The following is a 14,217-nucleotide window of genomic DNA, read 5'->3' on the forward strand; positions in this document are numbered from 1 at the left end:
TAAGTAAATAGCAATATATACAAAGAACATAATTTACTGTGCCAACCCCTACAGAATTTGAATCTTAATACTGTTATTGCTCTTTAGGAGTTTATTTTTCCCTTAGGATTTTTCATGAAATTTGTAAACCAGCTCAGAAATTATCACTACTTCTTACGTTAGCCTGCCTAAATGTTGGAAGGCATTCACAGCAGAGAAACAGTCATTAGATATATAAAACGGCTACGTTAAGGAGTTGTTTTTCCATTATCTTTGAAAGAGAGATTTAATAGTATGACAGCATACTGATTAATCAGCAAAATTGCTAGAAAGACAATAAACAGAAATGAAGACAGACTGCAAAGCCCCCAAATTGGTTATGCTTTCTTAAGAGAAGATACGATTGAAGTTATGATTTTTACTTCCCATTGGGTATGAATAAGCACTGCAAAATCTACAGATTTTATCAAATTCCAGTACAAGAACATGAAGAAACACATAAAACCACAAGCTTATACTTGGCTTGGAAAAATTTTTACTTTTCACCTTTCAGTTATTAATTTGATGTTATCTACATACAACAAGAAATACACCAAGCAATAAAATCTATAAGCGCATCATTTTTTGATGCCTTCCAAGAAAATCTGCTTTGGCAAATGTGATGCCTCTCCTTGACTGAAGTAAGTTTTTTAGGAAGACACCAAAACCTGTTATTAAAAGAATGAATTGCAAACAAAGCTCAGTTTCTGTCACATACTCAAACCTCATACCAAAAGCCTTAGTAACTGACTGTATACATTACTGTTTTATGAGCTGCTATTTACAACCAACTAATTGTCTGCTTTCCCTGCCCTTTAGTCTTTATTTACATCTGTTCACACTCACAGGTGAGCTGGAGCACTTAGGAATTCAGAACATTTAAAAAAAAAAAGAAGTTGCAAATGGCCCCCTCTGACCTCCACGCAAAGGAAGACCTGCCTGTCTGCCCTATAGCTGCCGCGATGAGAAACATGCTCAGACCATGCAGTCACAGCCCTTGTAACCTGGGTTTAATCAGCCAGGCTTCTCCCCCTGCAGCAGTTCCATGAAGTGGCACGGAGTCCACATGCTCCCCTTCCACTCATCGTGCCAGTGGTCCTTGCATGGGTAGCGTGGCAGGTGAGGACAAAGACCATCACAGGTCTCTCCTTGGGACAGGTTTGGCCACACTCTAAGGGCACCTCAGCAGGCTAAGAGGGAGGCACTGCAGTGCTCCCCAGGAGCTACTTGACGGCATCCATAGAGGAAAACATAATGGAAAGCAGGAACAAGAGAAACCAGAAATGGACCAGCTTTGTAAAAGGTAATCTGGGACTATCTGTTCCTCAATTAATGCTGTAATTAGTAACAAAAGCAGAAAGAGCAATGCTTTTCAGCAGAAATGTGAAGTAGTATCAGAAGGCCCTTTCAAATAGAAAGCAACAAAAATTACAAAGACACAATAGACTAAGCCGTTCCTTGGCACGCCTTCCTTTCCCAGGGAACATACAGCAGATCTACGCAGATTGCTGCTCCAAAAGTAATACCTCCTAGTTATTTCAATGGAAACCACAACAGTTACAAAGAGCACGACAACACTATTTGATAGAACAAGTTCTCAGATACAAAACACCATTATTCAACAGTTACCACCATTAGCTATGTATTTTCACCAGCTATGAACAAGAGTCTGCATGCCACACTCATAAAAATCTGTAAAAATCATTGGGAGTTAACCCAACATTTCACACATGCTATGACCCAGACTGTCACATATGTGGTTTTCTTAGTAAGTAATAAGCTGCCAATTCATTTGGTGGAACTACTGGAAGTCATGGGATCTTGGCCAAGAACTTATCAGAACTAAAATATCCAGCAATATTATTTCCCAGTCTGGACAAGGAGAAACAGATTCCACACCACTAAATCTCCACTGAACTTGGCAAAATAATTTAGCTGCAAGTAGTGCCAGAAGAGAATGCAATACAATCAAGTAACATTAGAGTTACCTGTGCCTAGTGACACCTACATAAATAAGCACAGTAAACACCAAACAAAGTGTGCACTCAAGAGAGCACAGGATCTCAGCAGTTTAATTTTTTAACACTAGTTTTCTTCCTGTCATTTAGAAAATGAAAACTAAGAGGCACCATCTCAGAAATAAAATACAGTCCTCCTAAGCTGTAGACAACCTGCAACACAAATCGAGACTAAAAATTTCAGCTGAGACCAGAGAGATGAAAGGAACCATCTCACTTCTCTGTAATCATGTCTTGAATGTCACCACAGACTCCAGAAAATGAACACCTTTCCTCTTTTCTCCTGTAAGGGTAGTAACTTCAGAACACTGTATATCCAGATGTTGGTCCTCCTTATCCCTGGCCCCACAGGCACGCTCACAAGCAAGGCACTCTCAGCAAACACTTTCAGAGGCACACACCATCCCACACCTCACGCCTTATAGTGAGTCTGCGAGAGATGCTCTTTGAGATAAAGCTGAGAAAAGTACAAGAGCCCAGAAACAAAATGACATACTAGACAGAAAGCAGGACCACCTCAGGTAAATGGTAAAAATTTATAACTGAACTGAGAGCTCACTAAAAAAGATACAGTAGAAATCAAATATTAATAGTAGATTACTTTAGTTAAAGGCAATCCTACCACTGAGCTGAAGCAATAAATGCACAAATAGCAGGGCACAGCATACAGCAATGCTTTTTTCCTTTTCAACAGCTCATTCCCCTGAACAGCTCAGCAATGAATCCAATAAAACTATCCTGACCAGGCTGTAAGCACAGTTATAATTTACACTGACTGCAAACTTTCCAGAGGTGTGGATATACCCTCGTATGCTCACCATCACCTGGTAAGAGCTAGTTTTCTTCCAAAGAAGTACAGACTACACGCTCTGAACACCTGCAGCATCTTAAACGTGCAGGCAGGCTATTCAGGGAGCAACCTACTCCTTTAAAAAGTGGCATACCACTGCTCTGCAAGTTCTGTGCTGGTGGTGGAGAATGCACACACACAGTCTGGGCAGCCATGCAGCAATGCTTCTTCCTCCCCATTACTGCATCTTCAAGCAGAAGTTGTCATCCATCACATCTGGTTATGCAATCAATATGGAATAAGGGGCAGGGGATAAAATATTAAAACCAAAACCAAAAGGTTGCAAACCATCAAATGGATTACTCAGTGCAGGGCTTCACAACAATGCCAAACTATGTAAACTGCTCTGGGTTAGGGGAAATGCACCTGTTAGAAGTCATTCACCATGACATCAATGCATGAAGCAACCAAAGAAAAATACATAATATTCTAACATGCTTAAAATATAATAGCTTTCATAAAGAAGGAAACATCCTCAAGGACAACAACATGCCTGGATAGAAGAGAGATTGAAAGCTGATCTAAAAGATCCACCAAGAGTAAATACTTATCAGCTTCCTCCTTCCCCACAGCAGTGTCAAGATAAACACCCCATTAATTTAACAAGCTCAGTCTTTGAACAATTTAGATTCCCTGTTCAAACCAACTTTGTTTCAAAGAGAAACCTGAAGTTCGCTCTCCTGGAGGCCAGCAGCATTTCAATTTCCAGCCTGTTCATTTACCTTTGAATACTGAAGTGTAAATCTAATTTAGATCTTTCAAGATCAGAGTTTCTTCATTTCCTTAAACGTTTTCATCCTTTCAGTGTACTTAGAAAAATCGCATCCTTCTACACTGTGATAGGAATGTTACCCAACAACTTGACCAAGACAAGCAGGCTCCACTCTTGCAATATCAGCCCCAAGTTATGAGATCTGACTGCAGCAAAATTACCTACGTTAGGCTATCTCACAGAGGCTCTCACAGTCTGCTCCACTAACTTTCACACCATTTACATTACTCTATTCGTACTACATTATGAAGATACACAAGGAAGTACTTTCAGTTCCAGAACCCTGAGATGCAAACTTTCATTGTCCACTTCCATAAGCTAGTGTTGATTAAGCAACATCTACTGTGCTGGTGATTAATGCTTTTCAGATTTGCTGGATAGTACTCCTTGGGGTAACCCATCTTCCTGCCATGGTGTCAAAACACAATTTGAGAGAAGTTTTACTTGAGATAAGACTACTATGCAAGACACTATCATTCGGGAAACAGAAACTACTAAATCACTGCTCTAACTGACATATGTTTCCTCCATAACATATAAATATGCCAAGAAGTTGTGTGTGCTTGCTGCAAGGCTAACAAAAATCAGCCAAAAACAGAACACTGGTCATAAGGACCAGCTGTGGCTCTCACAGGAAATATGCAATTTCCTCCAAAACCTGATAGACCTTTTAATGTATTACCAACTTCAAAAACTGCCTGGTAAGGTTTCCCTGCAGCCTCAGTACTCTTCATCATTCTCATTATTTTCAGCTTTATTTCCTGGTTTACAACTTATGTTCTGCCTTCATACCATGGTTCTTTACCTCTGTTCCTCCCATGTGTTTAACTAGAAGCAGATTTCTAGAGATTTCCTTGCAAGTTGAAATTTCAAAGGCCTTTCAGCTGATCTGAGTGTTAACTGTGGCCGTAAGTTAGATATAAGGTGTTTCTTCTCTTTGACAGCATCTTCGCATCAAAGAAGTGGGTAGGAACATTCAGCAGGGGAAAGTGATACTACTCATGTCAGCTACAATCAGCCTGGACTGGGCCTGGCATACAGCTCTCAGGAAAATGGAGCCTCAGCCTCCTCCTAAGCCAAGAATGCCAAATTCCATTTAGCACACACAGTTCTAATAGGGGAAGAGATTTACCTGAACATCTGTAAAGGCAAATAGAAATGAGAAAAAAGTCCGCCAAAAAAACTTCCACATTCACAGAAAAATAAAAAATGCAAAGCTGGAAAGAACAAATTTAAGTTTAAACACACTCTCAGCACAACAATTCAGGAGCTGACTATACTTCACTGAGCCTACCTAGAAGACAAATCAAAGACAAACATTTTTATCTACTTCCTGATGAATTCAGATTTACATTCATTTAGATGAATGAATAATAATCGGTAGATTTGATTACACTTAGTTTTAAAAGTCTTATAAATCAGACACTTCTCCAAACAGAAAAATGCACTAAGAATGAAGTTGTCACACCAAAAAGCAGCTGTACTTCCTGTGGTTTTCCTGCAACAACACCTCTCAACACGTTTTAAAAGGCAAAAGTTGTTAGTGGCTGTGCTGCATGCAGACTACATTATCTGCAGTTTGCTGTTTATTATGCATTTCCAAATAGAGCTATTTTGGGGCATGACTTTGAGACAAAGTGAGATGAGATCCAGAAGAGTAATTCCTATAACCATGCTGTACAGCTAGAGGATTATTTTTTCCGTCCCCATGCAACCACCAGGGCTAGGACTTACTCTACTTGGTGTTACCAAGGCAAGCATTAAATATTCAGCTTCTCAAAGCTTACAATACTGATACAACACATACACAGCTCGGAGATAGCACTGAAATAGCTCTTTGCTGCAAGCTGGGCTTCATCAGCCACTCAGATGTCTTACACAAGCAGCAGCTCTGGGACCAACAGTTTGAGCCCATTCAATTTATTGCAATTCACTATCATGTATTACTGGAATTTGCATACATAGTTACAAAAGTACTGAATTTCATATTTGCAAAGCTTACACAAGTAACTTGGGAAACACTGCTCCAGGAGTTTGCTTGCTACTCATCTTCAATATTCAGTAGTATTGTCTCTGCACAAAAATGAAGGTTAGCATGTCTTTCAAGAGAGCAAACTAAGTAGTGATTTGGTAGGATTATCTGATGAAGCAGAAATTGAAGTTTCCACACACATAGTTAAAAATTTTAGACAAATGTAATACTTCTAGCTTTCTTTACGAGACCATCCTTCAAACTGCTCCTCTCTTTATCATGACTTTCTAGTAGGACAACTAAAGGGAAAAAAAACATCACCCTATGACAGATATTAAAAAGATAGCTGGCATGGTTCTCAGCTTGGCCGTTTGAGAGGAAGCATCATCTTGAAGGAATTTCACATGCTGTGTATCTCATAAAGGAACTTGACAATATGTGCACAATTTCTGCAAATCACCTTATTAGTATGAGTTGTTCAGGTTGGCAAGCCTGAAAAGCACCATGAAGGTCATGTTATAGTTGTCATCCAAGCATTTTTTGTCCACTGTTTTCTCTTTCCTCTCAACACCAGAGTGCAGTGTAATTACTGTTCCAGTGTATGGATAGGTGAGGGACAGCCTCTGCAGCCCTAAAAATGAGCATTTCTGAAAACTGAAGCATGAACAACCAGAAATATATACACACACACACACACATATATATATTTTCTGCCTACGTACTCACTGCTTACTACTGAAATCAGATCCCACACAGCCTAAAAAAGATTTCTCTAGCTGAATGCTCTAAAGGTAAAGAACATTTTTCAAATCATAAATATACGCTTCCACAACTGCCTATTCTCTCTTATCAGCACCTTCATCACATTACCCTATGCATTTTCCTCTCTGAACTGGTGAAGTGATTAGATACCTTAGATAACAGCAGAAAGCAGTAAGCCTGGCAGCTCCTCTGCTTACTGAGCTACCAAGCAGAAGCATGTTGATTCCAGAGCTGCTGAGATACATTGTTTTGTTCAACAATGGTTGAAAGTGTTTCACTTGTGAGTTCAAAAGATCCAAACAAGTGAGGTTTCAATTTGCCCGATATCTCTTCCTACTTTTTGAAACAGCAGGGGTGCCCTATTAATAAGAAGCAAACCAACCGTGCAACACAAATGCCATTCTACAATTCCAAAACATTTCAGAAATCTGCAGCTCTTTCAGGAAACACTCAAAAATTTAATGCCATAAAAAGTAAAAGTGGAGGAAAGAGGAATTCAGTATTTAAGACTATTAACCAAGTCATTTCAATTCATATAAACAAACATGATGTACGTAGTATAGCTTTGCTTGGATACCACTCCCAATAATTTCCTGAGCAATGCACCATTTCTCACAGCAACTGCTTCTGGGCAAAGTCAATCACGGAAGAGTAGGAAAACTCATTTTTATTAGTCTGATCTGGTTTCAAGGTCTTTCCTTGCATCCTCCCCATGGTAAGGTTTTAAATACTGATGAACTTTAATTCCCGTCTTCTGGGCAAACTGAAGCAGAGGTACTGCAGCAGGGTATTTAAAATGCACAGTCAGATGGCTTGCAACTGCAGGCAGAATTAAAATGAATAAACCTGCTTTAGCAAATCTGTTGCTCCGCCATGATCATCTTTAACCCAGCAGGATCAGAACCTCCGACATTCTTCGAAATATCATGGTTAGATGATTAACACAATAACTTACACCGGGCTAATAGACTGATACGTAGCACTAAATCTGTAAGACGAAAAAAAGTGTACACAGAACAACGCGTACAATGGTCAAGAGCACAGTCTCCATGTATGATGTTCCGTCCCAAAGACAGAATTTGGTTGGCAAGACTCAGGATACTCAGTACAAAAGCTAAACATGACAAAAGAAGTAAATCTACTTCAGCAATCACAAAGCTATCTGCACAATTAATGTAGAGGCAAGATGAAAAAAGTGAATAATCCCACAAGTATTCACAATTCTGAACTCTTTTTCTCTTTCTGTAATGATAAATCAAAACAAACTAAAGAACTGAATAAAACTCAACACTTTAGCGAATGACTGTTCATTACTTTCGCAATGCTACTGAGAAATAACATAAAACTGAGTGAAAAATGAAAACATTTTTTCAGCCAAAGCATGCCATTATCTCTTCCCTTGTTTCAGCCACCTGCAGGTTTTGTGCAAGCAGGTATTTAAAAACTTTTTATTAGCTTTGATCAGAAATTTCATTTACACAATCCACGTATTTTCTTTAAGAGACCTTTGCTAGAACAGCAAAGCTACTTTTTATTGTAGTTACTATCTGAAGTATTACAAGGTAATAGAGGTAGCAAAATATATTACAAAAAAAAATAATAGTGAAAAAATTAAGATACCAAAGTATTAGCATTCTCAAAAGGCAGGTAGTCTAGGAGCTTCAGGACCCATATATGAAAATATTCCTTAGTGGGGGAAAAAAAAAAAAAAAAAAAAAAAAAAAAGCAAAACAACCCAACACTAATCTGTTTGCTTACCTACTTGTTTGTCTCACTGCTGCTGTGAACTAAGTGGAAATAAATGAATTCATCCCTAACAAGGGAAAAACAGACTGATTTAGGGGGAGGAAAAAAAAAAAAAAAAAAAGAACCTTTCATCAGCGCTTAGCCAAATGTTAGATCATGACTCAGGTGCTCATATAAATACAAACAAATTTAAAATCTTAGGTGCTTTTAATAGTCACTTGATCCTTCAGTTTTAAGCCTCACTCAGGGTTGATATTTGCAAATACATTTATTTGCAAATATAAGGTGATGAGCCTAAGGGGGAATGAAGCAAGAGAAAGAAAGAGGATTTACAAGAGTATTTCAAGCAACCCTGGAAGCTTAAGTTCAAAAACGAATTAAAAGCATCAGTGAACTAAACTGCTCAACAACTGTGCTGAGATTTCTTTACCCCTACTATTTTATGGCAGCACTTAGCTATGAAATGATGTGTATTTGTCAGAGTGCTACTGACGTAAACTCCTTCAGCCCTTTTATTTTTAAAGCGAAACCCACACATCTGGTTATGTTTATAATCAGCATTTTCTCACAATAGTCACTAAAAATCAGCAAGGTTGTTTGTTGCATTTACTTTAAGGAGAAACAAATAGAGTTTAAATAATTCATTTAAATTCTTATACGTTATAGGTTTAAACTGCATGCCAAGGTTATAAACCACTAAAATGGAGAAAAGCAAACAGCCTCGGTACTGCAATACCTTGTTTCTAATTCATCACATTAATGCAACAATTTTTGTTTTTTTACAGAACTTTATTACATGATATTCAGATAATTTAAAAAACTCCACTTGATTTTTTTTTTAATACTATATAACATCATTCAGTGTTTGCACTTCCCCATGCTTCAAAAATGAAATTCCCCATCTTCAGTGCTATATTCTGGAGTTAACGTGAGACTTCTGAAGCATGCTTGTACGGAAAAATCCTCATATTTTTACACGCTGCCTCTGTGAGTGTCCTTATGGAACCTCTTCTGTATGTGAGCATTGTTAAGGAAGCAGCTCTTTATCACAAACAGGAGTTGGTGACCAAGGGTTGCACTGACACCTTCCCTCTAGAAGGAATACACGAGGGGTTATATCAAGCTCAGCATTTCCACAACTAGCAGGCAAGAACCGTTTTCTCTGTGAAGAATTTTAAGAAAACACAATAGATAATTTCTGATTCTGTCTTTATTTTCTCTTGTAAAATAAATCAAGTACCAATGTCTGTAAGCACAAGTACGGTGCCAGTTTCAGTAGTCCAGAAGCTGAAAACTGAATTCCAGAACACTTCACACATTCTTCCCAAAATCTTTTTCAAGCCCAAATAAAGAATTCGGACCTGAAATTTATGGTTCAGTATACCACATACCATTCTACCACAATATCCAACAAGTCAGTACGACAAGGCTGTCCAACAGGCACCTGAGATGTAGAAAAAGGTTCTGCATGTGCCTGCACAACGAGTACGTTACTGTTCCTTTAAACGTCCCTGATAATGTCCCTGACATGCCGCTTCTTTCCATCCGCAGTCCCACGGCTCAGAGCCCCACTGGGCAAAGCCGAGCCGGCAGACCGCCACCCCCGGGGCACTCAGGGCATCCCCTGCCCTCGGCACAGCCCTGCCGTAACGTGACACTGTCCGAGCTTTGCAATCGCTGACATCACCACCGGACACAGATTCGGCCCTGTGCCGCCAAGAAATGCCGCAACCCTATCCTACGGGAGCGGGGAGGACGACGAACTCCGAAGGGCTGAGCCGCAGGGCGAAGGAATGGGTCTGCCCGTTGCCCACCGCGCCCCAGCACCGCTGCCGGCCCTGTTTCCGCCGTTCCCAGACTGGCAAGATGGCACAATGAGAACTTCTGTCCCCGTCGCCGCCGCCCCACACCCACCTGCCGAGATCCTCGCCGGTCTCATAGTGCTCCTCCAGGTTCTCCTGCCGGAACACCGTCATGGTAGCGTCGCGCCACACCACTGACCACCACTTTCAGCCCCTGCTCCACGCCCTCATCACCGCCACGCCGGGGCCGCCCTACGCCCTGCGGAGGAGCGCGGATGTGAACGCCCGCCCTCGTTCTCACCGCCCCCGCCTCCCGCGACCCGCGACCCCCGCCCCTTCCCCGGGGCACCGCCTACCCGCCCGCCGCATTCCGCCGCGATTCCGCTACCCAGCAGCGGCTGGGCACTCCCCGGCCTCCCCGCACCTGACCCCGGCGAGGCGAAGCGGGAAGGAGTTTCCCTGCTGGCTGTCGCGCTAGGACCTGCGGGCGGCCGCACGCGTTCCCCACGATCGGTCGGTCGGAACTCGATCGTTCGATCCCCTGCCTCCTCGTCCTCGTGGCACGGCGCCCCAAGCGCTACGCGGTCGCTCCAGGCACAGCACAAGGCCGCCTCCCCTCTGCCAATGGGAAAGTGCCGCCGCCCCGCCCCCGGCCCCGCCGAGAAGAGCGGGCGGCGGCCGCGGCGCTGCCCGGCCCTGGGAGATGGCGGTCGGGCACGCGCAGCCGCCATTGTGCGGGGGCGTAGGCCGCGGCCCGTCTGTGCCCTGCTATGTCGAGGCAGGAAGCTGGCTCAGCGCCGGGCGTTGGCTGTAGGGCTGTACTCGGCGTGGGGCGCTGTGTCGCTGGGCCACGTGAAACCCATTGCGTTGTTGCTGCCATGCTGCCTGCTTGTTGCCCGTTTGCCCTTCCCTGGCTTCCTGTGCTCTGTGGCTACATGGTTTTGGCCTGCCCTGTTCTGTAGCGTATAGCCTAGTGCTGGGTTGGAACTTAGCTGCGTACGTTTCTTTATAGCTGCTGTGTTCCTTTCATCTTGCGCTGTTCAGCCCTGAGGGAGTGCATGACGTCAGGTCACAGAGCAGCTTTCAGCTCCCATCTGAGCTTTGTGATTCTCAGAAAGAGGATTGCTCATCAGAGGTGAAGAGTTCAACACAGCCGTGCGTTGTCAAGCTCACTCCATTAAGCATTTATGAGAGCCCAGCCTTCTCTAAGCTCAGCACCAGGTGGGCAAAGGCCTGAAATCTCATGAGAAAGTCACGATTTGGGCTTGGATGAGCGTCAAAATTTTATGTGCCCCAAATGTTGTCCATAAAACGGAGGCACAGGCATAGGGGTTGTGAGGTGCAGTTCCATCATGTTGCCTCCAAGGAGTGCAGCTCAGGCACCGCACCAACCGACATGGAAGCAGTCAGAGTAGCACTGCTCTCCGCTGTGTTATACAGGAGCAAGGTGAGCAGACCTGTGCACATCCCATATTCTATGTGTTTGTCTCTAATAGGTTCTCATGACTCACACATTTGAGGTAGTTGCATTGTTTGCACTGCTCAAGAATCTTGACAAGCATTGGTAACAGTTCAGAAGTTCCTTTCGGCTTTGGAGATTTCTTCTTTGATGGATGCAAAGACAATCGCTGCAGCCAGCCAAAGAGTTTTTTGGTGATTAATCTTCACATTTTTTCTTGTTTTTGTGATGGCCCTGGGCTCAGCAGGAGTAGCACCTGTTGTCACACATGTATTTTGCACTACCATCACTGCTCATGTATGCAGCTCAGGGTGTTCCTTGCAATACAGCCCTGCACCAAGTAAAGCAATTGGAAACTCAGTGTTGGTTTAGACAAGTGCTCACAGTGGAATCAGTGCACTGTTTCTGAGAAAATTACCTAAATACATAGCATCAGCAGAAAAAATGCTTTGCTTACAGTGCTTGTCTCATTTATTTAATAGCTCTATGGAAGGCTAGGCTGCTAGGCCTGGGTTTTGTTTGCGCTCAGGCCCTTCACTTGCAGAAACAGCTGTGTCTGAACACTGTTGCAGCAGCAGTGCACCAGCTGTGCTCCAAATGGTGCATGTGGGCCTAGTGGCCAATCTGTGCCAGGGCATGTGTGAGTGCAAAGGAGACATTTGCCACTCAGAGCACCATCTCTGCATCTTTAGGGGGATACTCAACAGGTGGCACCTGGTGCAGGCCATTTCAGAGGGTGTACATACTATGCTCTTGGCGGCATTCCTGCAGTCCTTGGTCTAGGTAGAAGACCAGCCTGCCAGCTGCACCTTTAACATTATTCTTGGCTTCTGGAGACAGGTGTTGGATTGCACATGTAATGAATGGGAAAAATAATGTACAATTGCTGACAAATGCAGTTAAGCAATTTTGATTGCAGTTTATGCTTTCAGGTTTTACACTGCATTGGATGAAATGTAGCTGACATTCTAGAAGACTGTGCTGCCATTCAGCAGGAACTGGACAGGATGGAGAGCTAGGCAGTAAGAAATCAGATGAGATTTAACAAAAGCAAATGTAGAGTCTTGCACCTGGGAAGGAATAACAGGATGTATCAGTACAGGTTGAGGGATGACCTGCTGGAGAGGAGCTCTATGGAGAAGGACCTGAGGGTCCTCCTAGACAACAGGTTGGCAATTAACCAGCTATGTGCCCTGGTGGCCAAGATGGCCAAGGGATCTTGAGATGTATTAAAAGAAGCATGGCCAGCAGGTCAAGCGGGCTGATCCTCCCCCTCTGCTCTGACCTGGTCAGTCCTCATCTGAAGTACTGTATCCAGTTCTGGGATCCTGATACAAAAAAAGATAGGGTTCTCCTGGACAGAGTCCAGCAGAAGACCACAAAGATGATAAAGGGCCTGAAGAGCCTCTCTTATGAGCAAAGGGTGAGCAACCTGGGTCTTTTTATCCTTGAGAAAAGAAGACTGAGAGGGGATCCTATTAATGTTTATAAATATCTAAAGTGTGGGAGACAAAGGAATATAGCCAGCCTCTTTTCAGTGGTCTGTTGGGACAGGGCAAGGGGAAATGACCATAAACTTGAGCATAAGAAGTTCTGCACCAATATGTGACAGAACTTTTTCACAGTGAGGGTGACAGAGCACTGGAACAGGCTGCCCTGGGAGGTTGTGTAGTCTCCTTCTCTGGAGATAATGAAGACCCATCTGGACACCTATCTATGCAACCTGATGTAGCGAGTCTGCTTTGGCAGGGTGGTTGGACTTCATCTCTAGAGGTCCCTTTAAACTGCTACAATTTTGTGATTCTGTGAAATGCGGTCTATCTTGGCTTTAGCATAGCCTTTGACTCTATCTCCCACAGTATTCTCCTGGAGAAGCTGGCAGCCTGTGGCTTGAACAGATACACTCTCTACTGAATAAAGAACTGGCTGGAGGGCCAGGTCCAGACAGTTACAACCAGCTGTGACTAGTCATGAGTGGTGTTCCCCAGGGGTCAGCACTGGGGCCTGTCCTGCTCAGTATCTTTGTTGATGACCTGGATGAAGGGATTGAGTGCACCCTCAGCAGATTTGCAAGTGTCACCAATCTGGGAGGAAGTGTCAATCTGCCGAGGGGTAGGAAGGCCCTTCAGAGGGTTCTGGACAGGCTGGATAACTGGGCTAAGGCCAATGGGATGAAGTTCAACAGGACCAAGTGCTGGATGTTACACTTTGGTCACAACAACCACAACAGGACTGAGGCAGAGTGGCTGGAAGGCTGTGTGGAGGTAGAAGACCTGGGGGTTTCAGCTGACAATAAGCTGAACTTGAGCCAGCAGTGTGTCCAGATTGCCAAGAAAGCCAATGGCATCCTGGCTTGTATCAGAAATAGCGTAATCGGCAGGACCAAGGAGGTGATTGTCCCCTTGTACTCGGCAATGTTGAGGCCACACTTTGCTAACAGAACTAATAAAGTGAAAGTAACTCCTTGCTTATGTTGCTGTAAATCAGGAGTAGCACCGACTCCGGTAAGATTACCTTTAAATAAAAGAGGTTACAAAGATTTATAACAAAAGATTTTATAGGTACAAAGATTTATAACAAAAAGTGTATTTGCGAAGGGCTGGATTGTGCCTGCCAGTTTACTGTGTCAACTAGTATGCATATAATTTGCTATGTATAAAATAAGCTTTCTTTTTCTCAATAAATATTATGAACAACTAGAATTTGTAGAGAGCCCTTGTGTGTCCAAGCACTGTTTAGTGAAAGGAAAGCTACAATATTTCTGCAAGCTCCATGATTCACAGCACTTCTCAGACACTTTTCCACTCCATCTAGGCAG

At 43.1% G+C, this 14,217-nt stretch overlaps 1 protein-coding gene across 2 annotated transcripts in view; it reads right to left on the reverse strand.

Annotated features, from left to right (window-relative positions):
• The window catches only part of DAPK1 (death associated protein kinase 1), a 91,364-nt gene extending 80,795 nt beyond the window's left edge, over window positions 1-10,569 (reverse strand). Inside the window, exons 1-2 of one of the 2 annotated variants that reach the window (XM_052701143.1) lie at window positions 10,365-10,566; window positions 10,053-10,199 (exon numbers count right to left, since the gene is read on the reverse strand). In XM_052701143.1, the coding sequence (XP_052557103.1) occupies window positions 10,053-10,114 (62 nt within the window). In that variant the 5' untranslated portion in view covers window positions 10,115-10,199; window positions 10,365-10,566. Of the gene's footprint in view, window positions 1-10,052; window positions 10,200-10,364 lie in introns of both variants that reach the window. The other variant, XM_052701144.1, reaches the window with a different exon arrangement.
• Between the last annotated feature and the right edge of the window lie 3,648 nt (window positions 10,570-14,217).

The sequence above is a fragment of the Tympanuchus pallidicinctus genome, unplaced genomic scaffold (assembly GCF_026119805.1).
Source record: "Tympanuchus pallidicinctus isolate F22 unplaced genomic scaffold, pur_lepc_1.0 scaffold4, whole genome shotgun sequence".
Classification (NCBI taxonomy): Eukaryota; Metazoa; Chordata; class Aves; order Galliformes; family Phasianidae; genus Tympanuchus; species Tympanuchus pallidicinctus.